The sequence below is a fragment of the Porites lutea genome, chromosome 3 (assembly GCF_958299795.1).
Source record: "Porites lutea chromosome 3, jaPorLute2.1, whole genome shotgun sequence".
In the NCBI taxonomy this organism is placed as follows: Eukaryota; Metazoa; Cnidaria; class Anthozoa; order Scleractinia; family Poritidae; genus Porites; species Porites lutea.
This window is the reverse complement of record NC_133203.1, coordinates 2,589,282-2,617,037: the sequence shown is the minus strand read 5'-3', so window position 1 is coordinate 2,617,037 and position 27,756 is coordinate 2,589,282. Positions and strand designations below refer to the sequence as shown.

The following is a 27,756-nucleotide window of genomic DNA, read 5'->3' as shown; positions in this document are numbered from 1 at the left end:
GTCAGTAGACAAAACGTCTCTCTCTGTTGTCACTGTCGTCAAAGTATTCACTGTTGCAATGTTGTCACCGTTGTCACTAATGTCACAGTTGTCACTGTTATCACCGTTGTCACTGTAGTCACCGTTGTCACAGTTGTCACTGTTCTCACCGTTAACACCCTTCTCATCATTGTCACCATTGTCACTGTTGTCACTGTTGTCACCACTATCACTGTTGTCACTGTTGTCACAGTTGTCACTGTTGTTACCGTTGTCACCGTTGTCATTGATGTCACGGTTGTCACGGTTGATACAGTTGTCACCGTTGTCACTGTTGTCACTGTTGCCACTGTTGTCACCGTTGTTACCGTTGTCACTATTGTCACTGTTGTCACTATTGTTACCACTGTCACCGTTGTCACTGTTCTCACCAGTGCCACTGTTGTTCCCGTTGTCACAGTTGTCACGATTGAAACCGTTGTCACAGTTGTCACTGTTGTCACCGTTGTCACTGTTGTAACTGTTGTCACCATTGTCACCGTTCTCACTGTTTTCACTGTTGTCACTGTTGCAATGGTGTCACCGTTGTCACTGTTGTGACTGTTGCCACCGTTGTCACCGTTTTCACTGTTGTCACCGTTCTCACTATTGTCACCGTTCTCACTGTTTTTACTGTTGTGACTGTTGTCACCGTTGTCACCCTTGTCATCGTTGTCACCGTAGTCACTGTTGTCACAGTTGTCACTGTTCTCACCGTTATCACCGTTGTCACTGTTGTCACAGTTGTCATTGTTGTTACCATTGTCACCGTTGTCACTGTTTACACCGGTGTCACTTGTCACGGTTGTGACCATTGCCACTGTTGTCAACATTGTCACTGTTGTCACCGTTGTCACTGTTGTCACTGTTGTTAACATTGTCACGATTGCAACCGTTCTCACAATTGTCACAGTTGTCACCGTTGTCACAGTTGTAACTGTTGTCACTGTTGTAACCCTTGTCACCGTTGTCACTGTTGTCACTGTTGTCACTTTTGTCACCATAATCACCATATTCACCGTCGTCACTGTTGTCATTTTTGTCACCGTTGTCACCATAGTCGGTGTTGTCACTAATGTAACCGTTGTCACTATTGTGACTGTTGTCACCGTTGTCACCGTTGTCACTGTTGTCACCGTTGTCACCCTTGTCACCGTTGTCACTCTTCTAACTGTTGTCACTGTTGTCACTGTTGTCACCGTTGTCACTGTTGTCACCGTATTCACTGCTGCAATGTTGTCATCGTTGTAAATGTTGTCACCGCTTTCACTGTTGTCACGGTTGTCACCGTTGACACCATTGTCACCGATGTCACTGTTGTAAACATTGTCACGATTGTCACCGTTCTCACAGTTGTCACTGTTGTCACCGTTGTCACAGTTGTAACCGTTGTCACTGTTGTGACCGTTGTCACTGTTGTGACCGTTGTCACAATTGTAACCGTTGTCACCCTTGTCTCCGTTGTCACTGTTGTGACTGTTGTCACTGTTGTCACCATTTTCACCGTTGTCACCATTGTCACCATTGTCACTTTTCTCACCATTATCACCATATTCACGGTTGTCACAGTTGTCACCATTGTCACTGTTGTCAATTTTGTGACCGTTGTCACCATAGTCAGTGTTGTCACCCTTGTGACCGTTAACACTGATGTGACCGTTATCACCGTTGTCACCATTGTCACTGTTGTCACCGTTGCCACTGTTATAACCGTTGTCACCGTAGTCACCATTATCACTGTTGTCACTGTTGTCAATGTTTTCACCGTTGCCACTGTTGTCACCGTTGTCACTGTTGTCAATGTTTTCACCGTTGCCACTGTTGTCACCGTTGTGATTGTTGTAACTGTTGCCATGTTCTCACAGTTGTCACTGTTGTCACTGTTGTCCCTGTTGTCACTGTTGTCACCGTTGTCACCATTGTCACTGTTGTCACCGTTGTCACCGTTGTCACCCTTGTCCCTGTTGTCACCGTTGTCACTGTTCTCACCGTTGTCACCGTTGTCACTGTTGTAACTATTGTCACCGTTGTCACTGTTCTCACCATTGTCACTGTTGTCACCGTTGTCACACTTGTCACCGTTGTCATTGTTGACACTGTTGTCACCATTGACACTGTTGTCACTGTCGTCACGGTATTCACTATTCCAATGTTGTCACTGTTGTCACTGTTGTCAACGTTGCCACTGTTGTCACTGTTGTCATCGTTGTCACTGTAGTCACCATTGTCACCGTTGTTACTCTTGTCACTGTTTTCACCGTTGTGACTATTGTTGTTGTTGTCACTGTTGTCACCATTGTCACTGTTGTGACCGTTGAGACCGTTGCCACTCTTGTCAACATTGTCATCGTTGTCACTGTTGTCAACATTGTCACGATTGTCACCGTTGTCACAGTTGTCACTGTTGTCACCGTTGTCACTGTTGTGACCGTTGTGACCGTTGCCACTGTTGTCACAATTGTCACTGTTGTCACCGTGGTTACTGTTGTCACTGTTGTCAAGATTGTCACGATTGTCACCGCTGTCACAGTTGTCACTGTTGTCATCGTTGTCACTTTTGTCACCGTTGTTACCGTTGTCACCATTTTCACTTTTGTCACCGTTGTCACCCTTGTCACTGTGTTAACCGTTGTCACTATTGTCAATGTTGTCACCGTTATCACAGTTGCCACTGTTGTCACTGTTGTCACCTTTGTCACCATTATCACCATATTCACCGTTGTCACTGTTGTCACCATTGTCACCCTTGTCACTGTTGTCACTTTTGTCACCACTGTCACCATAGTCAGTGTTGTCACTGTTGTGACCAATGTCACCGTTGTCACTATTGTCACTATTATCACAGTTGCCACTGTTGTCACTGTTGTCACCTTTGTCACCATTATCACCATATTCACCGTTGTCACTGTTGTGACTGTTGTTACTGTAACCATGTTGTCACCATTGTCACCGTTCTGAATATTTTCACTGTTCTCACTGTTGTCACTGTTGTGACTGTTGTCACTGTTGCCATGTTGCCACCGTTGTCACTCTTTTTACTCTTGTCACAATTGTCACCATTGTAACAGTTGTCACTGTTGCCACTGTTGTCACCCTTGTCACCGTTGTCACTGTTGTCACCATTGTTACTGTTGTCACCTTTGACACTGTTGTCACTGTCGTCACCGTTGTCAATGTTGTCACTGTTGTCACCGTTGTCACTGTAGTCACCATTGTCACCGTTGTCACTGTTGTCACTATTGTCACCGTTGTGACTATTGTGACTGTTGTCACTGTTGTCACTGTGGTCACTGTTATCACTGTTGTCAGCATTGTCACTGTTGTCACCATTGTCACTGTTGTGACTGTTGTGACCGTTGTCACTGTTGTCACCAATGTCACTGTTGTCACTGTTGATACCATTGTCACCGTTCTCACTGTTGTCGCGGTTGTGACTGTTGTCACTGGAACCATGTTGTCACCGTTGTCACTGTTTGTACATGCTGAAGGAATCTTAACCGTGTTTAAATAAAGTTATCTATCTATCTATCTATCTATCTATCTATCTATCTATCTATCTCTTGTCACTGTTGTCACCGTTCTGACTGTTGTTACTGTTACCATGTTGTCACCGTTGTCACTGTTGTCACCGTTGTCACCATTGTCACTGCTGTCACTGTTTTCACCGTTGTCACCGTTGTCACCATTGTCACTGCTCTAGCCCTTGTCACCGTTGTCACTGTTGTCACCATTGTCACTCTTGTCACCATTGACACTGTTGTCAATGTCGTCACCCTATTCACCATTACAATGTTGTCACTGTTGTTACCGTGGTCACTGTTGTCACCGTTGTCACTGTAGTTACCGTTGTCACCGTTGTCACGATTGTCACCGTTTTCACAGTTGTCACTGTTGTCACCGTTGTCACTGTTGTCACTGTTGTCACTGTTGTCACTTTTGTCACCCTTGTCACCGTTGTCACTGTTATTACTGTTGTCACCGTTGTCACTGTTGTCACCATTGTCACTGTTGTGACCATTGTGACCGTTGCCACTATTGTCACTATTGTCACTGTTGTCACCATTCTCACTGTTGTAACTGTTGTCACGGTGTTTACTGTTGTCACTATTATCAATGTTGTCACCGTTGTCACAGTTGCCACCGTTGTCACTGTTGTCACCTTTGTTACCATTATGACTATATTCACCGTTGTCACGGTTGTCACTGTTCTCACAGTTGTCACCCTTGTCACTGTTGTCACTGTTGTCACTGTTGTCATTGTTGTCACTTTTGTCACCATAGTCAGTGTTGTCACCGTTCTAACCATTGTCACTGTTGTGAGCGGTGTCACTGTTGTCTCCGTTGTCACCATTGTCACCGTTGTCACCGTTGTCACCGTTGTCACCGATGTCACTGTTGTCACCGTGGTCACTGTTGTCACTGTTGTAACTGTTCTCACTGTGTTCACCGTTGTCAGTGTAGTCACTGTTGTCACCATTGTCACTCTTGTCACTGTTGTCACCGTTGTGACTATTGTTGTTCCAGTCACAGTTGTCTTCGTTGTCACTTATCACTGTTGTCACCATTGTCACTGTTGTGACTGTTGTGACCATTGCCAATGTTGTCACCATTGTCACCGTTGACGCCGTGGTCACTGTTGTCACTGTTGTCAAGATTGTCACGATTGTCACCGGTGTCAGAGTTGTCACTGTTGTCATTGTTGTCACTGTTGTCACCGCTGTTACCATTGTCACCATTGTCACTGTTGTCACCGTTGTTACTGTTGTCACCGTTGTCACGGAGATCACCGTTGTCACCATTCTCTCCGTTGTCAATGTGTCACCATTGTCACTGAAGTCACCGTTGTCACTGCTCTCACCTTTGTGAATGTTGTTACTGTAACCATGTTATCACCATTGTCACTGTTCTCAAAATTGTCACTGTTGCCATGTTGTCACTGTTTTTACTGTCGTCACTGTTGCCATGTTGTCACTGTTTTTACTGTTGTCACAATTGTCACCGTTGTAACTGTTGTCAGTGTTGTCACCATTGTCACTGTTGTCACCGTTGTCACTGTTGTCACTGCTGTTACTGTTGTCACCATTGACACTGTTGTCACTGTCCTCACCGTTGTCACTGTTGTCACTGTTGTCACCGTTGTGACTGTTATCACTATTGTCACCGTTGTGACCGTTATCACTGTTGTCACCGTTGTGACTGTTATCACTGTTGTCACCGTTGTGACCGTTGTCACTGTTGTCACCAATGTCACTGTTCTCACGGTTGTCACCATTGTCACCGTTTTCACTGTTGAGACTGTTGTCACAGTAACCATGTTGTCACCGTTGTCACCGTTGTCACTGTTGTCAATGTTGTCACTGTAGTCACCATTGTCACTGTTGTCACTGTTGTCACCGTTGTCACCATTGTCACTGCTGTCACTGTTTTCACCCTTGTCACCGTTGTAACCATTGTCACTGCTCTATGTTTTGTCACCGTTGTCACTGTTGTCACCATTGTCACTGTTGTCACCATTGACACTGTTGTCACTGTCATCACCGTATTCACCATGGCAATGTTCTCACTGTTGTCACCGTTGTCACTGTTGTCACCGTTGTCACTATTGTCACTTTCGTCACTGTTGTCACCGATGTCACTTTTATCACTATTGTTACCATTGTAACTGTTATAACCATTGTCACTGTTGTGACCATTGTGACCGTTGACACTTTTATCACCGTTGTCACTGTTGTCAACATTGTCACGATTGTCACCGTTGCCACATTATTTGTCACTGTTCTCAGTGTTGTCACCATTGTCACTGTTGTCATCGTTGCCACCCTTGTCACCGTTGTCACTGTTGCAACTGTTGTCACCATGGTCACTATTGCCACTTTTGTTACCATTATTACAATATTCACCGTTGTCACAGTTGTCACCGTTGTCACTGTTGTCACCATGGTCACCCCAGTCACCATTGTCTCTGTTGTAACTGTTGTCACTGTTGTCACCGTTGTCACCGTTGTCACAGTTGCCACTGTTGTCACTATTTTCACCATTTTCACTTTTGTCACCGTTGTCACCCTTGTCACGGTTGTCACTGTTGTAACTGTTGTCACTGTTTTCACCGTTGTCACCGTTGTCAGTGTTGTCAATATTCTCACCGTTGCCACCGTTGTCACTGTTGTTAGCGTTGTCAGTGTTGTCACTTTTGTCACCATTATTACCATATTCACTGTTGTCACAGTTGTCACTGTTGTCACCGTTGTCACTATTCTCACTGTTGTCACTGTTGTCACCGTTGTCACCCCCGTCACTTTTGTAATTGTTCTCACTGTTGTTACTGTTGTCAGCAATTTCACCGTTGTCACTGTTGTCACCGTCTTCACTGTTGTCAGCGTTGTCACGGTATTCACTGTTGCAATGCTGTCCCCAATGTCACTGTTGTCACCCTTGTCACCGTTTTCACCGTAGTCACCGTTGTGACTGTTCTCACTGTTGTGACTGTTGTCACTGTTGCTATGTTAACACCGTTGTCATTGTTGTCAATGTTGTCACCGTTGGGACTGTTGTCACTATTGCCATGTTGTCACCGCTGTCACTGTTGTCACTGTTGTAACTTTTGTCACTGTTGTCACCGTTGTCACCGTTGTCACATTTGTTACCATTATCACCATATTCACCGTTGTCACAGTTGTCACTGTTGTCACCGTTGTCACAACAGTGACCGTTGTCACTGTTGTAACTGGTGTCACTGTTGTCACCGTTGTCACTGTTGTCACTGTTGTCAACATTGTAACGATTGTCACCGTTGTCACAGTTGTCACTGTTGTCACCCTTGTCACCATTCTCACTGTTGTAACTATTGTCACGGTGTTTACCATTGTCACTATTATCAATGTTGTCACCGTTGTCACAGTTGCCACCGTTGTCACCATTATCAGCATATTCACCATTGTAACGGTTGTCACTGTTGTCACCATTGTCACCCTTGTCACTGTTGTCACTGTTGTCACCATTGTCACCCTTGTCACTGTTGTCACTGTTGTCACCATTGTCAGTGTTGTCACCGTTCTTACCGATGTCACTGTTGTGAGCGTTGTCACTGTTGTCTCCGTTGTCACCATTGTAACCATTGTCACTGTTGTCACCGTTGTCACTGTTATCACCGTGGTCACTGTTGTCACCGTTGTCACTGTTGTAACTGTTTTCACTGTGTTGACCGTTGTCAAAGTAGTCACCGTTGTCACCGTTCTCACTCCTGTCACTGTTATCACCGTTGTGACTATTGTTGTTGAAGTCACAGTTGTCACCGTTGTCACTTATCACTCTTGTCGCCGTTGTCACTGTTGTCACTATTGTCACTGTTCTGACCATTGTGATCCTTCCCACTGTTGTCACCATTGTTACCATTGTCACCGTGGTCACTGTTGTCACTGTTGTCAAGTTTGTCACTATTGTCACCGTTGTCACAGTTGTCACTGTTCTCACTGTTGTGATCGTTGTCACTTTTGTCACCGTTGTCACCATTGTCACTGTTGCCACCGTTGTCACTGTTGTCACGGTTGTCACTGGTGTCACCATTCTCACCGTTCTCAATGTGTCACCATTGTCACCGAAGTCACCATTGTCACTGTTGTCACCATTGTCACTGTTCTCAATATTATCACCATTCTCACCGTTGTGACTGTTGTAACTGTTGTCACTGTTGCTATGTTGTCACTGTTTTTACTCTTGTCACAATTGTCACCGTTGTAAGTGTTGACACTGTTGTCACCATTGTCACTGTTGTCACCGTTGTCACCCTTGCCACCGTTGTCACTGTTGTCACCATTGTTACTGTTGCCACCATTGACACTAATGTCACAATCGTCACCGTTGTCACTGTTGTCACTGTTGTCATCGTTGTCACTATAGTCACCATTGTCACCGTTGTGACTGTTGTCACTGTAACCATGTTGTCACCGTTGTCACTGTTTTTCAATGTTGTCACTGTTGTCACTGTTGTCACCGTTGTGACTGTTGTCACTGTTCCCATGTTGTCACCGTTGTCACTGTTGTCAATGTTTTCACTGTTGTCACTGTTGTCACCGTTGTGACTGTTGTCACTGTAACCATGTTGTCACCGTTGTGACTGTTGTGACTGTTGTCGCTGTTGTCACCGTTGTGACTGATGTCACTGTTCCCATGTTGTCACTGTTGTCACTGTTGTCACCGTTGTCACCATTGTCACCGTTGTCACCATTGTCACTGCTGTCACTTTTTGTACCGTTTTCACTGTTGTGACCGTTGCCACTGTTGCCACCATTGTCACTGTTGTCACCGTTGTCACCCTTGCCACCGTTGTCACAGTTGTCACTGTTGTCACCATTGACACTGTTGTCATAATCGTCACCGATGTCACTGTTGTCACTGTTGTTACCGTTGTCACTATAGTCACCACTGTCACCGTTGTCACCATTGCGACTATTGTGATTGTCACTCTTGTCACAGTTGTCACCATTATCACTGTTGTCACCATTGTCATTGTTGTCACCATTGTCACTGTTGTGACCGTTGTGACCGTTGTCACTGTTGTCACAAATGTCACTGTTGTCTCGGTTGACACGGTTGTCACCATTCTTACTGTTGTCAACGTTGTGACTGTTGTCACTGTAACCATGTTGTCACCGTTGTCACTGTTGTCAATGTTGTCACTGTTGTTACCGTTCTGACAGTTGTCACTGTTTCCATTTTGTCACCATTGTCACTGTTGTTACCGTTGTCACCATTGTTACTGCTGTCACTGTTTTCACCGTTGCCACTGTTGTCATCATTGTCACTGTTGTAACCGTTGCCACTGTTGTCAAAATTGTCACCGTTGTCACTGTTGTCAACATTGTCACAATTGTCACCGATGTCACAGTTGTCACTGTTGTCAGCGTTGTCACTGTTGTTATCGTTGTCACTGTTCTCAATGTTGTCACCGTTGTCACTGTTGTCCCCGTTGTCACCCTTATGACTGTTGTCACTGTTGTAACTGTTGTCACTGTTGTCACCGTTGCCACTCTTGTTACCTTTATCACCATATTCACCGTTGACACAGTTGTCACTGTTGTCACCGTTGTCACAGTCGTCACTGTTGTCACGGTTGTCACTGTTGTAACTGTTGTCACTGTTGTCACCATTGTCACTGCTGTCACCGTTGTCACAGTTGTCACCGTTGTCACCATTGTCACCATTGACACTGTTGTCACTGTCGTCACCGTATTGACCATTGCAATGTTGTCACTGTTGTCACCGTTGTCACTGTTTTGACTGTTGTTACCGTTGTCACTGTAGTTACCGTTGTCACCGTTGTCACTGTTGTCACCGTTTTGACTATTGTCACTGTTGTCAAACTTTTCACTGTTGTCACCGTTGTCACTTTTATCACTGTTGTCACCATTGTCACTGTTGTCACCATTGTCACTTTTGTGACCGTTGTAACCGTTGCCACTGTTTTTAAAATTGTCACCATTGTCACTGTTGTCAACATTGTCACGATTGTCACCGATGTCACAGTTGTCACTGTTGTCAGCGTTGTCACTGTTGTCACCGTTGTCACTGTTCTCACTGTTGTCACTGTTGTCACCCCTATGACTGTTGTCACTGTTGTAACTGTTGTCACTGTTGTCACCGTTGTCACCGTTGCCACTCTTGTTACCTTTATTACCATATTCACCGTTGACACAGTAGTCAGTGTTGTCACCGTTGTCACAGTTGTCACTGTTGTCACCGTTGTCACCCCAGTCACCATTGTCAGTGTTGTAACTGTTGTCACTGTTGTCACCATTGTCACTGCTGTCACCGTTGTCACCGTTGTCACCGTTGTCACAGTTGTCAGTGTTGTCACCGTTTTCACCATTGTTACTGTTGTCACCGTTGTCACTGTTGTAACTGTTGTCACTGTTTTCACCGTTGTCACCGTTGTCCCTGTTCTCAATGTTGTCACTGTTGCCACCGTAGTCACTGTTGTCAGCGTTGTCACTGTTGTCACTTTTGTCACTATTATCATCATATTCACCGTTGTCACAGTTGTTACTGATGTCACTTTTGTCACCGTTTTCACAATAGTCAGTGTTGTCACCATTGTGACCGCTGTCACAGTTGTAACCATTGTCACTGTTGTCACCGTCGTCACTATTGTCACTGTTGTCACTGTTGTCACCGTTGTCACCCTCGTCACTGTTGTAACTATTCTCACTCTTGTCAGCGTTTTCACCATTGTCACTGTTGTCACGGTATTCATTGTTGCAATGCTGTCCCCAATGTCACTGTTGTCACCCTTGTCACTGTTTTCACCGTAGTCACCGTAGTCACTGTTGTCACCATTGTGACTGTTGTCACTGTTGCCATGTTGTCATCGTTGTCACTGTTGTCAATGTTGTCATCGTTGTGACTGTTGTCACTGTTGCCATGTTTTCACCGTTGTCACTGTTGTCACCGTTGTCACTGTTGTCACCGTTGTCACCATTGTCACTGTTGATACTATTGTCACTGCTTCACCGTTCTCAAAGTTGTCACTGTTGTCATCGTTGTTACCCTTCTCATCATTGTCACCATTGTCACTGTTGTCACAGTTGTCACTGTTGTTATTGTGGTCACCGTATTTACTTTTGCAATGTTGAAACCCCGGTGGCATTGTTGTCACCGTTGTAACCCTTGTCATTATTGTCACTGTTGTCACCGTTGTCACCATTGTCACCGTATTCACTGTTTTCATGTTGTCACTGTTATCACTGTTGTCACCATTGTCACGGTTGTCACCCTTGTCAAAGTTGTCACCATTGTCACCGTTGTCACCGTTGTCACCATTGTGACTGTTGTCACTGTGACAACAGTGACAACAGTTACAACAGTGACCACGGTGACAACGGTGACAAAGGTGACCACTGTGACAACGGTGCTAGGGTGACAACAGTGACAAGCGTGACAGTGGTGACAACAGTGACAACAATGACAACGGTCACAACGGTGACAACGGTGACAACGGTGACAACTGTGACAACACTGACAATGGTGACAATGGTGACAACGGTGACAACAGTGACAATGGTGACAACAGTGAGATCAGTGGCAATGGTGACAACATGGCAACAGTGACAACAGTCACAACGTAGAAAACAGTGACAACAGTGACAACATTGACAATAGTGACAACATGGTTACAGTGACAACAGTCACAACGGTGACAACAGTGACAACGGTAACTACGGTGACTACGGTGACAACAGTAGCAATAGTGACAACGTTGACAACGGTGACAACCTTGTCACCATTGTCACCTTTGTCAATGTTGTCACCATTGTCACCGTTGTCACCTCAGTCACCGTTGTCACTGTTGTAACTGTTGTCATTGTTGTCACCGTTGTCACTGTTGTCATTGTTGTCACAGTTGTCACTGTTGTCACCGTTGTGCAACTTGTCACCCTTGTCACCGTTGTCATCCTTGTCACTGTTGTAACTGTTGTCACTGTTGTTACCATTATCACCATATTCACCATTGTCACTGTTGTCACCGTTGTCACTGCTGTCACCGTTGTCACTGTAGTAACTGTTGTCACTGTTTTCACCGTTGTCACTGCTGTCACCGTTGTCACCGTTATCACAGTTGTCACTGTTGTCACCGTTGTCACCATTGTCACAGTTGTCACTGTTGTCACCGTTGTCACCATTGTCACCGTTGTCACTGCATTAACTGTTGTCACTGTTGTCACCGTTGTCACCGTGTCACTGTTTTCAATGTTGTCACCGTTGTCACCGTTGTCACTATTGTCAGCGTTGTCACTGTTGTCACCATTATCACCATATTTACCGTTGTCACAGGTGTCACTGTTGTCACCGTTGTACATTTTGTCACAGTTGTCACCGTAGTAAGTGTTGTCACCGTTGTGACCACCGTCACTGTTGTGACCGTTTTCACCGTTGTCACTGTTGTCACCGTTGTCACCATTCTCACTGTTGTCACCGTTGTCACCCTTGTCACAGTTGTAACTGTTCTCACTGTTGTCACTGTTGTCAGTGTTTTGACCGTAGTCACTGTTGTCACCGTTGTCACTTTATTCACTGTTGCAATGTTGTCTCTAATGTCACCGTTGTCACCGCTTTCACCGTTTTCACCGTTGCCACCATTGTAAACCTTGTCACCGTTTTCACCGTTGTCACTGTTGTCACCGTTGTGACTGTTGTGACTGTTGTCACTGTTGTTGCTGTTGTCAATGTTGTCACTGTTGTGACTGTTGTCATTGTTGCCATGTTGTCACCGTTGTCACTGTTGTCACCGTTGTGACCGTTGTCACTGTTGTCACTGTAACCATGTTGTCACCGTTGTCACTGTTGTCAATGTTGTCACCGTTGTCACTGTTTTCTCCGTTGTGACTGTTGTCACTGTTGCCATGTTGTCACCATTGCCACTGTTGTCACTGTTGTCACCGTTGTCACTGTTGTCACCGTTGTCACTGTTGTCACCGTTGTTACTGTTGTTACTGTTGTCACTTTTGTCACCATAGTTAGTGTTGTCACGGTTGTGACCGTTGTCACTGTTGTGACCGTTGTGACCGTTGTGACCGTTGTCACTGTTGTCACCGTTGTCACCGTTAACACTATTGTCACTGTTGTCACCGTTGTCACTGTTGTAACTGTTGTCACCATTGTCACTGTTGTCACCGTTGTCACCGTCGTCACCGTTGTCACCATTGTCACCGTTGTCACCGTAGTCACCGTCGTCACCGTTGTCACCGTTGTCACCGTAGTCACTGTTGTCACCGTTGTGACTGTTTTCACTGTTGCCATGTTTTCACCGTTGTCACTATTGTTAATGGTTTCACCATTGTCACCGTTGTCACTGTTGTCACTGTTGCCATGTTGTCACTGGGTCACTGTTGTCACCGTTGTCACCGTTCCCACTGTTGTTACCATTGTCACTGTTGTCACCGTTGTCACTGTTGTAACTGTTGTCACCATTGACACTGTTGTCACTGTTTTCACCGTATTCACTGTTGCAATGTTGTCACCGTTTTTACTGTTTTCACCTTTGTCACTGTTGTCACCGTTGTCACCGTTGTCACTGTTGTCACTTTTGTCACCATAATCACCATATTCACTGTCGTCACTGTTGTCATTTTTGTCACCGTTGTCACCATAGTCGGTGTTGTCACTGTTGTAACCGTTGTCACTACTGTGACTGTTGTCACCGTTGTCACTGTTGTCACCGTTGTCACTGTTGTCACCGTTGTCACTGTTGTTACTGTTGTCACTTTTGTCACCATAGTTATTGTTGTCACGGTTGTGACCGTTGTCACTGTTGTGACCGTTGTGACCGTTGTGACCGTTGTCACCGTTGTCCCTGTTGTCACCGTTGTCACCTTTAACACTATTGTCACTGTTGTCACCGTTGTCACCGTTGTCACTGTTGTCACCGTTGTCACTGTTGTAACTGTTGTCACCGTTGTCACCGTCGTCACCGTTGTCACCATTGTCACCGTTGTCACCGTAGTCACTGTTGTCACCGTTGTGACTGTTTTCACTGTTGCCATGTTTTCACCGTTGTCACTATTGTTAATGGTTTCACCATTGTCACCGTTGTCACTGTTGTCACTGTTGCCATGTTGTCACCGTGGTCACTGTTGTCACCGTTGTCACCGTTGTCAGTGTAGTCACCGTTCCCACTGTTGTTACCATTGTCACTGTTGTCACCGTTGTCACTGTAGTAACTGTTGTCACCATTGACACTGTTGTCACTGTTTTCACCGTATTCACTGTTGCAATGTTGTCACCGCTTTTACTGTTTTCACCTTTGTCACTGTTGTCACCGTTGTCACCGTTGTCAGTGTTGTCACCGTTCTCACTGTTGTCACCATTGTCACTGTTGTCACCGTTGTCACTGTTGTGACCGTTGTTACCGTTGTCACTGTAGTCAATGTTGTCACTTTAGTCACCGTTGTCACAGTTGTCACTGTTGTCACCGTTGTCACCCTTCTCATCATAGTCACCATTGTCATTGTTGTCACAGTTGTCACTGTTGTCACTATTATCACTGTTGTCACTAGTGTCACTGTTGCCATTGTTGTCACCGTTGTCACCGTCACTTTTGTTACCGTTGTGACTGTTGTGACTGTTGCCATGTTGTCACCGTTGTCACTGTTATCACCGTTGTCACTGTTGTCACCGTTGTCACCGTTGTCACCGTTGTCACCGTTGTCACTGTTCTCCTTATCTGTGATTATGGGAAATGTCCTTCCGGGAGAATGGTTTGACAGAAAACCAGAATTATCAACGAAAATGAAAAAAAAAAAAGAAAACTGAAAAATCACAGTAAGACAGATTGAACCCAGTCCTGCCGTCTCCGTACCTGATGTGAATGAAACCAAATGACTTGTCAGCCATGGCCATTTATTAGACGCAGCTGGTAATATCTCAACAATCTGCTGAACGTCTTCATTTGCCTGTAGGTAAACATTACATGAGACTAGGAAACAAAACTTATCATTTCAAAGAAAAAATGGAAATCGTTGCAGCAAATGCCAGGACTAAAAGACAGTCTTCGATAAAAGGCTAAGTCCGTAGTTTCCAGTTTCGACAGAAATAGCTTACTTTGGTAATAATTTCATAATTGTACTACTCAAATAATTAAGGCAGATTTTTAGCTGGAAGGAAACTAGTTCTTACCTCACCAAGTTCTCCCACAACAACTCTAATTGGATCAGTCAAAATATCGCGACAAAGCATCTCAACTTTCTTCTTAAATGTCGCACTAAAGAGTAGAGCTGTAAAGAGAGTATTTTAATTACTTCCACGAGGTAAAAAAAAAAAACAGCAGAAACAAAGAGAAATGTTAAATGGGCATCCTCACGGCTCTCACTGAATAATACCCGGCCGCAACATGATATTAAAGGAGTTTAAGACAAAGAATGCAAAAACGAAAATTTGAACAACACAAAATTCAACCTCAAGAAAAACGTGGAATTTTAACACTGGATGTCCTTCTTTTACACGTTTATGTAAATGATTTACTTTTAAACAAGAAATTACAAACAAATAAGAAAGATATCTAGCATAGATGAGGTTTAAAATTCCAGGGCAGAAAACTTATCAGCACACCCCATGACCAACTTTCGATACCATCACGGAATCTTCATCAAGTCATGTAGTCCGACGTTTTGTCACGTGATTTATACTGTGAATCACGTGTAGTAAGTATCTCTTTCTTCGCTAACTTACCCTGGATGCCAGAAGCCCTTCATACGCGGTTTCCGGTTTTGGTCAAGTTTTTACTGTCAAGTCTTTATAGTGACTAGCCTGTGAAGCAGACGTATCTCCGGTCGTCCCTTCTCTAAACCCGAAAAGACGTCTGCGTTCCCAGGCTATAAAGTGACCACAGGTTTCTTCTCGCGGCTTCGGCCGAAGACGTGTTGGCCTGTGGCCGACGAAACTCCTTGTCGCCGCGAGAAAAAACCCCTGGTACCCAGGTTATCGCTAAGAAAGTCTTTTCTTGACATGAGTTTAGAGTTCAGCCAAACACTTACTTTGTCTGTCAGGACGAACATTACTTGCAATAGACCTCACTTGGGGCTCTGATCAAAAAACAAAGAAGAGAATCACACATCATTCAAGTAATTGTATTTACAGAAAAACTCACAGTAAAGAGATTCACCAATCATTGTTAACACGCATACCAAATCCCATGTCAAACATTCTGTCTGCTTCGTCAAATACCAGGTACGTCACCCTTTGAAGATTTGTGCTCTTTGCCTTCACATGATCTATCAAACGTCCCTAAAGATGACAAGGTGAGGTGCTTCAGCAATACAATATTACAGTTAGCAAACAGTTGCAATCCTTTTAAAACTAACTTCGTATCAAACTAGTCAGGCATAAGATCCCGGGGATAGGGGGCTACTCTGGAGTCTAAGAGACAGGATGCTTGAAGAATCATCCCCTCCCCCCCAACTCCACAGAGTAGTAACAAGAAGACTGTTTTCTTACCGGAGTAGCAACAACAATTTCAGCCCCTTCCTGAAGGGCTTTCGATTGCTCATACTTGTTTCCCCCACCAAAGACAGCTACGGCATGAATGTTATACACTTTACCAAACCGCCGTGCCTCTATGAAGATCTGTTGACAAAGTTCTCTTGTAGGGGCACATATGAGTGCAATGGGACCATCACCTGGCTCCAGCTCTGGCTGATCCATAATATGTACTAGTGCTGGCCAAAGAAATGCTGCCGTTTTACCAGAACCTGTTTTAGCAATGCCGATGATGTCTCGTCCACTCAGTGCTACGGGAATTGCCTGAAATGAGAGGACGCAGATTGCTATCGACATACATTCAGCGACTAGCGTGAGGAAACAGCCGACATTAGAGAGTTTTAGATTTGAGGACGAGTACGAGATTTAACTTAAAGTTTTTGCGCATGATCTCAAAAAAGAGACAGTCTGGAAAGCTCCATTTTAACTTTTTTCACTATGGTTATTTACACTTTTTACGGTACAGTTATTTATACTGAAGGAGCTTAATTTAGCCCTCTCTCGCTAACAAAATGGTAAAACTTCTTACATTTGATACCTTGTTACTATGACAACTTGTCACTACGACATTCTCGCTAAAACTCGTATGGTAGAATCACGGCTATCACGTTTTCCCGCCAAAATGACACTGGTTCACGCGTGAGCAATTATTCAATACTGAGAAAATCTCGTACTCGTAGTCGTCCTCGTCTCAGAATCTAAAGCTCACTATTTTACAATGCCGCCACAAGTTTCCCCACGAAATGACGTCTGAGAAACAACTATAGAAATTCCATACCAATAACAAATTTCCCATGCAGCACAACCAATCAGAAGCACTAACTGTAATCAGATCTGGATAGTGACGCGTCATCAGCATGGAATTTTTGCATTCGTTTCTCAGATGTCATCTCGCAGGGAAACCAGTGTTGGCGAGTAACGAAATGTCAGCTGTTTTCCCAGGATAGTCAGGGAAATAAAGCACAGTATTTCCTCACAGCTGCAACATACTTTACATCAGTTATTAACAAAAGATTCATCAAATTATGTTTTCCACATTTTTTTGCCAACAGGGGATTTACAGAGGGTGATCCACTACAGAAAACAACGTTTGCAAACTTCCATCCTTCCCTTATGTTGTTTAAAATCTTGAGATGAATCACCTCTAAAGCAACAAACATTTAAACGTTTTAAAAGATATATATCTAGCAAAACTGTACCTTTTGATATTATTATTTTGTGCCAAGGTGTCGCTCATGAAGTTACATATCAACAGGACGTGTTGACAGTAGTTTTGACGCAGATAGCTTTTAATGACGACTATTTTGCAAATTTATCTCTCTCTTGAAAAATCTCGTGCAATGTAACGATTTCTGTTTATCCTTCTGAACTCTACAAACCCTAACCCTCTTAAAGAATGTGGGCTTGATGTGAGTTCTACAAGTGCACACTGTAGAAAAAACATGGAGCTTAACACAGTTGCTATAACATAATGAAACTGCAAGGACTACTATCCTATACTAGCACTGGAAGAAAGCAGCACGGCGGAGTGGTTAGAGCACTGGACTTGCAACATTGCAGGGAGGTCGGCAGCATACATGTTTGACAATGAGGGTTTAATACCTGACACTGGATTGGTGTAGGTTGTGTGTACTCCAGTTTTCTGATTGCACCCATAAGCTGCTCATCAAAACCAAAGTGTGCAAAACTGATGGATGGCCGCACAGGCAACGCTCCAGAAACCTACCAATCAAAGATACAACACAAATAAGTACCAGAAAATCAAGACAGTTTCTCAAACTCCTCCATAGTTCATGAAGAGAAACATTATGGTAAAAGCTTGAGGTATAGATATTTCATTCAAATTACTCCTCAACTATGCATGTATTTACATGCTCTATAATGATACAACATATTGCTTCTTTTTTTTTGTAATGTGTGTCTCCTATTTCCCACCTAGAAATCAGCTTTTGTTGTGTGCAGCTAGACAAGTGCGATTTAAATAAATCAATAAAAAAACAATAATGGGGTGAATAAACATCAGAAATCATTAATCAAATCAGAATGTACAGGCGGTCACTTTTATAGAGGGTTCAAAAGTTACCTTGACTGCTAACTTCTTCCTCAATTCTTGAACCTCATGGGCTGTAAGTTTTGAAATTTCTTCATGCTCAATGTAAAAGTTTTTCTCAAATTGGGGGTAGTCAATCTGCAACAAATGAAAATAGAAAAAGACTATTCACAAACAGGGTTTGTACACTTTTTCTGCCGTAAAATTGAAGGACTTTTCAGGGACTTTTCAAGGACACATTTTTAAATTTATTACTTTTAACACAGGTTCCAAACAAACTATAAAAGTATTCTGATAGTTATGGCAACCATTTTTTATGAAAATTCGTTTGTGAGTACTTAATTACCTTCCGTAATGAACAAGACAATAATAGTGATGATGCTTTTTATCAAATGTTCTTTGATTAAAATTTCAAGGACCAAAATGAACGACAGAGAATTTCAAGGACTTTCAAAAGGACTCTTAAAATTCAAGGGTTTTTAAGGGTTTTCAAGACACGTACGAACCCTGACAAAATCAATAGAGAAGAGTGGATATACTCTGAGTTGACAGTTGAAGCTCTCCATACAAACAACTCCACAATACAGAAGTTGGCTGGTCTCTCAGGGAAATAAGCAGGTTATTTATCCAACAAATCCTCTTAAACTGTTTTGCTTTATTTGACTCATTTTCCAGCTAAAAGTAGCCAGCTGATTTTTCTGCAGTTTGCTGCTATACTAATGACCAGCCGGTGGACACCTCTCTATTGCAGACATTTGTTTTGGTCCCAAACGTACAAAACTGCATACAATTTTTTTCCTGCTTTAAAATACAGACACCTCTGTAATGAGAACACTAATAATAATTGTCTCTGTCCCTTTGTGTATGTATTTAGGTGGTTTGACTGTAATTCTTGTTGTTGTCGTTGCATCAGAGATTGGAGAACTCTCTGTTTACTATGTCGAATTCTCCTGGAAATGTTTGGTAGCCTTATGACTATTTTTCTTATTCAGACATGGAGCCTCTTACACAATATTCTCCTGCAACGTTACACCTTTTTCCTGCTACTAGAATTCTTAATGAAAAAACTGAATTGTTATTCCTTGTCCTATTTTATCAGATAATAGCATTTACAATACAAAGCAAATATCCATCAAGTATCCTCACAACACAATAAGCATATTTACATGTATTCTTACCACCTAAAATGGATTCAGATAATCCAGTGTTTCAATCAAAGCCTTTGTCTCCTAAGAAAAATTGTGGCTAAAAAAAACTAGATTGAATTCTGGATTCATCTAAGAATGGATTTTACCCACAACAGCTACATTTACAGAAAAAATACCTCAAAGTGATCCACAGCCGGAAGAGGTACAATTATCTAAAAAAAAAAAAAAAAGAAAGAGTTAAATTGAAAACTACTGGTACTTCATGTAACTATGTAGTTAGCATTCCTTGTGAGACAAATGCACCCGAAGGCAACCTGAGCAAAATGATTGACCTCAGCAAGAGTATTGTAAAATTACAAGAGCCCTATAAATGCCCAAAGAGCAACCCAATATCATTAGTGATGGAGAATGCTGGCCATTATTATCTCATGTTTAAGCTTGCCTATATTACATTAAGCCACAAATCAGGTAATTGAACAATTACTGTGCAAATGTTTTCCCAAAATGAATATTCATTTGCCCCCAAAGTCTAACAAATTTTAATTTTTTTCTTACACCCTATCAGAAGCCCTTTAACCAAAAACTCATGAGAAAAGATCAGTTAACCTTCAAAATAACCTGTTAAGCTGGCCAATTCTGGCTTTTGGTAAGCACTCATAATTACATATCCTCTTGTGTCTTCTATTGAAATGTATGTGGAGCAGCATACCTGTTTTACATTATTTTCAAGATAGAGTTAGAAATTTAACTTTGTTACATCTAGAACAGGTTCAGGTACACCTGCATGATAAATTTAAGGACATAAGTTCCTAGATAAAACTCCTTCCCCAGGGGTCAAAAAGAACTTGAATTCCAGATTGTCCTTTGGGCAAGCAGCTGTCACTTGTTGCTGGCCAAGGATCACTCCTTGCTCAGTTACTTGCCCAGCAAGAAAATCTACACTTTTTGAGCCCTGGCCAATAATGCGATAAACTAATTTCAAGTCACTTAATCCTTAAAGATTGAAATGGATGAAACCAAGTCCTGCTCCCGGCACACGTACTGAATTGACTCACTCACCTTTGATTTTTCTGGAGCAATAGGATTACCATCACTGTCGTATTCAAGTTCCTCCTCATCATCAGGATAAGCAACTACCGGAGCATTTTTCATGTAGTTGTAATAGGATTCCTGATCATCCTCATCTTCAATATCATCTCTTCGAATCCTGATCAGAACCAAAATAAAAGGGTACAGTAATGCATTCATTTGACCATAATACAGGCTACAGAATAACCATCAAAAGTGAGAATTAAACAAAACTAAACAACCAACTGTTAGTGCGGCTCTGCCCAGATGTTGGATGCAAAAGAAAAAAATGACAAGCAAACCTTAAATTCATTGAAAATTTACTTTTTCTAGCTGTATTCTTCACTAATGCAAAAGTAAACTCTAATCATTGGATTCTTATACAATAAAACCAAGCATGTAACAAATACAGTAACAAAATACAGTAACATTATTTACTTTTTCTTTTCTTTTTCACTTTTTTCCTTCTCAGACATACTTGCTTCTTTTCGGACCTCATGCTGAAAAGTACAAAATAATGAACAATTACCATGGCATTACAATAACAACTTTTAATGTTACAGCTGTACAGAAGCTAGTATTGTATCATTCAGCTTTACATTCCTGCCTGATTCTTGGCCAGCCCAGAAGAGTCCAGTAATTAGCTATAATAATGATTATCATAATAATTTGTATTATTATTATAAGTGTTCTTTAAAATTTAGTGACACTCAGAGAGCCATAATAATTTATCATAATAATTATAATATATTTATAATAATTATTATAAATTATAAGTAAATCATAAATTATTTAAAATTTACTATAATTATTCTAATAAATTATTACTAAATCCCCAGCTACCAGCTCTTAAGAGCATAATCAGGCACAGCTAGATAAGGGACTGAGCACTACATTCAAGCCATTAATTCAGGGTAGAAGCCTGATACCAGTATGTCACAACAACGCTCTCTTGTTTCCTTCTCTGATTGCTCACTCTCTGTGACTCAAGTTGATTCAGTGTCATGAAATGGATGGATTCCTTTATACACTTAAAAGAGTCATGTCAGCTTTCCTTTATAATACCTCAATTCCTGCCATAAATTTATCCAACTCATCTTCTTCTTCATCATCATCATCATCTGCTACGTGCGGATAGGATGGTCCAGATTCATCTTCATCCTCATCATCAATAAACTTTGATTCATCATCTTCATTGTCACTATCCACAAAGACCCTGTGAATCACATAATGCATTTTAACATAAATGGCAGTCAGACCACTTTCCTGTAATAAATCCCAACGCTCCAAATAATAAGAAACCTTAAGATCAGGTAATGGCAAGGCAATGAGAATGCCAAAAAACAATACGGTAGGTTTGATAAACAAATCAACCACTTTGCTCAGGTAACACACTTTTTTGCTTTGTCTGTGCCATCACTCACAATTACAATATGAAGATGCCTAATTTCACATTTTATGGAGGATGTGTATAAGCCACAATGAAATTTTCTGTCCCTTTCTGAACTTGGACATAGTTCTTAGGATTTCAATTCCACGGGAATTCGCCTACATTTAACAAAGTAAGCGAGTTGAAATAATAATTGTGATGAAGATTTAAAGACCATGAATTCACATTTGACATTTTTATTGACATCACCATCTTGGATTTTATGCTCCCTAATAATTTCTAATCTCTTTCAAAAAACAACAGTCACTGCTCCAGTAACAAACACCAGCAAAGTTATCAGAGAGATGTTACAAGTAAATATTAAGTTCAGGTTAAAATTTTTAAACCCAAAATCCGCACTCCATAGTGGAAATTTTTTAATACGCCATGAATCCAGAATCGTGTGGACGCTAAATCTGGATATCTTTTTACTGAGTGATGTAACAAGATCAACCCCAACTCTTTATCATGAAAGGCAAATGCATGCTTTACAATGCATGCTCTGTTGCCAATATTCCCAGAGGAGTCCTGGGAACTAGAGTGCATGCAGATACGTGTCCTATACGTGTGGACAGGCAAATTCGATTTGAAGACGGATACTTGTGAATGTGGAAATTTTTGAATCCAGGAAGTAAAAGTTGCAGATTCAAAAATATCTGGATACGTGTGGATGGGGCATTATCATTCTCATAGAAATCCTATGCTTGGCACCCTGGATTCCACAGGTTCAGAGCACCAAGCTCCCTTCCGTTTTTCTTCGAGCACAGCCTTAACTTGATACAGGACATGTAAAAAATATCCCACAGAAAACGTACTGTTCTCAAACCTCTAAACGCAGTTATCATACTCACGGTTTTCTGGCTCCAGGCAACGGAAAAGACGTTACACCCTTCTGACCTGTGCTTGAGGACTGGGCTTTCTTCGTATTTCCTACTGGCTTCGAAACTGGAATTCCTCTACCCAAATTACTCGGCAAAGGTTGTTCCTTCTTAGCTGCCAATGCAAAGCCTCCAAAACCAAAGCCTCTTTGTTTTCCTGCTCCTCCTTTATGAAACATTGTGCTTATGTTCAAGTCGAATTGTTTATGGAACGATTAACATTTGATTCGTTTGCAATCTTCAGTGTTTTAAACTGCATGGAATTTGAAAATATCGTCGTTGATTACTCCATCATCTCGTCCGCAACCAAACGAAAAGCGTTCTTTCAAACGATTTCGGTAAAAACTATCAGTAGCGTGGTTACAGCGCTTCAAAACAGTGAAAACAACGATGTTTCATCCGCCATTACTTGCGCAGCTCACTATTGACTGCTAAAACAATGCGCACGTTTTTCCGTAACAACCGCTGGGATTATGGGATCTACTACAAGCAACATACAGCACAGGTCACCCACGCAATACATTTTGAAACCTTCACGCGCGTTTTGAACCGGCGCCTGCTACGCAAACAATACAAACGCCTACACAAAAACACTGTGGGTGTCACATGTCCTTCGGCCCTGGTCATTATAGTAAATTTATGTATACTATATATCATGTAGTTTGTAGTATTGTCTGTTTTTTACTTAACCTTTAATAACGACTTCCTTCACCCTTCCCGTCAAATATAGCGCTGAATCAAGTGAATTAACCCCACTTCCTGAAAAAAAAAGATACCCGCGCAGCCTATTTTCGTATTCGCTATGACTTGCAGTGAAAATCTGTATTTGCTATTTTTCTGATTCATGATCACGACAAAATTTTCGAATCACTAATCGCGCAAAGAGGCCCAACAACGACAACAGCGACGGCAATATGAAAAGGGCCACTATTGAAATGAAGACGCATTTAAACTTTGTCGCGAATATTCCAAGTCACTTAAAATGTACAAAAATGGCCGGGGAATTTCCATGGAGTTGAATTCATGAGGATCACTCCCAAAATATGAGAGAGAAAGGACAAATCGTAAAACATCCATCACCTAAAGGAATTTCATGCCGTAGTCGTGCAGTGACGACGAACAGAATTGATGTTTACGTGTGCAGAGTTGTTGTTCTGCTTAACAATCTTATTGCTTTTTTTAAATTTCCGTTGCCGTCAGCGTCGTAACATCTTAACCTCTCCAATATTTGCCCCAAATGATTCCCCCGGCACTGTTCTAGATCATGCTCAACGTCATGAATGACGTAGTTTAGTTACCAATTTATATACGTGGTTAATTTATAGAAACAGGAAATTTAACGAAAATTAAGTCTACACTTCCGCATTTAGGTCGAAAACAACTATCCTGGATTTTAAAGTTTCTCTTGGTCTAGTGTCCTTGCTCAATTGCGGAGTACTCTGAAATACTTTTAATCTTAGGCCCGTATTTTTGTACCGTAAGGTGCATCATATATAACTTACGCCAAGGTAGTTTTTTCAGGGGCACCCAACGACAGTGGGGTGACAAATGCATTGAAAAGACTTTTTATAAGGCCATCCAGAGTACTTTTAAATCTCTAGAAATGCATTCCAAGCGAAGCTATAAAATTTGTATCTGTTCGGTTATCCTAGGGCAACTTGAATTGGTTTCCGAAATTACAAAAGGGCTTCAGTATTATTTTCCCGAAATTGTAGATGTTATTAAACATATTACGAACACGAGAATTTTTCTGATTCCTCTCTCCATCGCATTTTTCAACCCGAAAATTTTAAGGTTTCCTTTTTTCTACGGAAAATAGCCTAACCTGGAAAGTGAAATGTGAAAAATTAAACCTCAGAAAATCGATAGGGAATTTAGTAGATAAGCTTCGAAAATTGTACATGAGTGGAATGATCATCTAGACATTTGTAGCCGTCCTGAAGAAATAGAAAATTTGAGGCAACAACAACAAAAAAAACACACTCGTTGGGTGCTCCTGATTTTTTGCACAGAAATTCGACCACGTTCGAATTAACGGTGATTTCGTAGAGACAAATCGTCATGAAATCTGGCGCCGATAGTTTATATGCGCGATTTATTTTATTTCAAGCAGCACATAAATTGCAACAAACATCTTGACAACAACTAGCATATGCAAACCAGGGCGTAAGAAGCTAGCTTCTTACGCCCCGATGCAAACAGACCGATCTATGAGCCCTCCTTCAACATTTGCGCAAAGGGAAACAATTTCGCACCATGGTATTTTTGCGTGGGAACCAAAATCTTCTTCTCGTGGGTGTGAGAATTTACTTGTTCCTGTTTTTTCCTATAAAATGGCGAAACAAGAATAAATATCTAGTGTCGTGCAAAAAAACACGATCCTCAGTCCTAGATGCATTCTTCAACACGGTGCACAATTCATGAACTAGGTCATGCATTTTCGGAACTGACTACGTGGAAAAAGAAAGGGGCTGTTGACGGGCAAAAGTGGCCCACAGAAGATTAATCTTCATATCCTTTCTGTTAAACTCAAAAAAATAGCGTCCTAAGTTTTTTCCAAGCCTTTCTGAAAGACCAGTGCGGTTTATCGTCTGTTTGTTAAGTGTGCACTTTGTTTGACAGTAAAAAGAAGTTGTTTTATTAATCGTTTTGTTCACTATAAAATTGCCACACTTGCAAAGATAAAGATGCATCGGGTGTTTTTTCCGGCTTGTTTTTTGTAAGTGGATCTAAAATTACTTGACTTTAAGCGTGTCACATCAGTTCTTGTATGTTCGTTCAGGCTCAAATTGTAGTATTTGCTTTTTTTCCGCCTTGACTAAGGAAAGGGGAACTTTAAGTTAAAAAATTCTAACTTCCTATGCTCAAATGGTCTGAAAGGAGTTGTAGTCATCAATCAGGTTTGAAACGTGCGAAAGAGTCAAGGACTTCTCAAAACTGAGCACCATCTTCCCCTGGGGAGTCTACATTTCAAGAACATCGTTTAAGGCTCGGCTTCAGACGCGAAACGTTTCATGACCGAACCTAATACATTGAATAGAGTACAAGGAAAGTTCGGCGACTGAATCAGTTAGGAGCACCTATTTCAACTCGGAACGGCTCAGTCGGTCTTACCGCCCGGTTTTGGAGTGACTTTGAAACGGCTTTGATTTAGACGCCGAACTTTTTATGTCCTGAACCTAATATTATAACGTATTTTGCAGGTAGACTGAGCTAAATGAGCGTCATTAGTTTTCTTCTTTTGAATTTTGTTCGGATGGAAGTAAGATCGGAGTCTGGAATATGAAAAGAGCCTCGAAAAAAAAATTCCTTCTCCGCAATAGCTTAATTATACTTAAAAGGTCACACAAAGTAACTTCTTCTAAAAATCGAAAATAGTGATTTAGAGTGACCTTTTGAGGTGTAAAAAAACAACTCCTTAACCCTTCAGTTTCATTCCGAAATAGTTAGCCGCATGACCGAACAAGGGGTGAATTATTGAGATAACATTTCGGTTTGTCGCGCTGAAGGAATTAACTCACAGAATCAAAATTTACATGTAAAACCAGAGCGTAGGAAAGAAGAAATTGCAAGGGATAATTATCACCGAAGAAAGTTTTGCCGGCCACACAAAGCAATTAGATTTTCCTTCTCTTTAATCTCGTTCTCGAAGTCTCTTCCATGTATGTATGTGTGTATGTATGTATGTATCATGTATGTAAATCTTTATTTAAACACGGGAAATCATCAGTTAAGCAAGTTTAAAACTAAAACTAATTACAACTGCTTTACATGATTGCCATGTGGGAATCCGATATATCAACTACCTTCTTGATATTTCGCTTAAAATGCTCAACGGATGCAGCATTTTTTAAGCTTTGGACAAGTTATTCCATAACATGGCCCCGCTGTAACAGAAGCTTCGTTTCAGATAAGTGGTGCTTGGTTTGGACAGGGTCAGCCTTCCCTCAGAGTTTCTTAAGTTGTAAGCAGAGTGATGCTGAGAGAACAGACTTCGCAGATATTGCGGAGCAAGGTCATTCATGGTGTTATACATCATTAAGAACACATGACCCGTCCAAGGGAGTGCGCGAGAGAGAGCTTACGCCGCTGACCACACGTCTCACATGATATAACCCTTTCCCTGCTAATATTAGCCAAAAAACAATCTACCAAAAAAATCAACTTTCATTTTGCAAACTCTTGACAAATAAATAATAAGATGCAAAATTTCTGCCAAAAAGGTTTCCTTTGAATGGTAACTCCAGAGGATTTCATCCACTTTTAGTTAAGAGTGACATACTTATATCATCGTAACCATAGTCTAGAGCCCCGGAAAAGGTCTGACCCAATTACAAACTAATCAACCGCTGCTCACTATCTTTTAGGATGTTTTTATTTTGCTTCGACAACCGACACGAGTAGAACAAACTAACAGTCAATAAAAAGACAAACAATATATACAACAGGATCTAGTGTAATAAGACTGCGGTCGACCCGAAACTCATCGATTCCTGATCATGCGAAACCCAGTTTTATTTATACTAGACTTTAAGATGAATTGAAAATAACTCAGTTGAAACCACAACATCAAATTCTCAGAGATTTTTCTTATTTCGGGTGTTGACAATCAATTAAAATATTTTTGTGTACGTCAAGAATCGTTTCGTGGGAAACTACAAAAGGCGGCAGTTCACGGTAACGCTTTTTCCGCATTGGTGTCATCAGTGATTACAACTAATTTCAAAAGTAATGAATTTAAATGAAAAACAGCTTTTGTAGTCATGGTAGATGAACCAGGAAATTATAAATGAAATATGAAATTTTCGCCCGCGGCATGCAATCTGTCTTAAATGAATTAAATTTTGAAATAAACGTACAGTATCTCAAACAAGCCGGAGACTGGTTGACCATCACAGGCAGCAAAGAATGATCTGCAAATTTAAAATAAACAAACCTTGGAGTCTTTGTTTTTGTGTTTTTTTTTTCTGGCCGGCGGTTTTTATGTGGGCATAGACAACTTTTGAAAACCGCCAAAGAACCGCTTTTGCTAACATGCAAATTTCCCTTCAAGCCGTGACACGTTCAATGATAAGGCTTCTTACAACCATTAAAATACAATTTAAAGGCCATGGTAACCATGACTTGGCAAATTTATTG

General features: G+C 41.7%; 1 protein-coding gene across 1 annotated transcript in view; it reads right to left on the bottom strand.

Moving 5' to 3' along the window:
* Positions 1 to 23,087, bottom strand: part of LOC140930190 (ATP-dependent RNA helicase DDX42-like) — a 28,790-nt gene extending 5,703 nt beyond the window's left edge. The window contains exons 1-12 of the mRNA XM_073379851.1: positions 22,591 to 23,087; positions 21,376 to 21,526; positions 20,749 to 20,810; positions 20,302 to 20,449; positions 19,419 to 19,454; positions 18,128 to 18,232; positions 17,647 to 17,766; positions 16,003 to 16,308; positions 15,693 to 15,792; positions 15,543 to 15,590; positions 14,686 to 14,783; positions 14,369 to 14,462 (exon numbers count right to left, since the gene is read on the bottom strand). Coding sequence (XP_073235952.1) covers positions 14,369 to 14,462; positions 14,686 to 14,783; positions 15,543 to 15,590; positions 15,693 to 15,792; positions 16,003 to 16,308; positions 17,647 to 17,766; positions 18,128 to 18,232; positions 19,419 to 19,454; positions 20,302 to 20,449; positions 20,749 to 20,810; positions 21,376 to 21,526; positions 22,591 to 22,796 — 1,474 coding nt within the window. The 5' untranslated portion in view covers positions 22,797 to 23,087. The remainder of the gene's footprint in view (positions 1 to 14,368; positions 14,463 to 14,685; positions 14,784 to 15,542; positions 15,591 to 15,692; positions 15,793 to 16,002; positions 16,309 to 17,646; positions 17,767 to 18,127; positions 18,233 to 19,418; positions 19,455 to 20,301; positions 20,450 to 20,748; positions 20,811 to 21,375; positions 21,527 to 22,590) is intronic.
* Between the last annotated feature and the right edge of the window lie 4,669 nt (positions 23,088 to 27,756).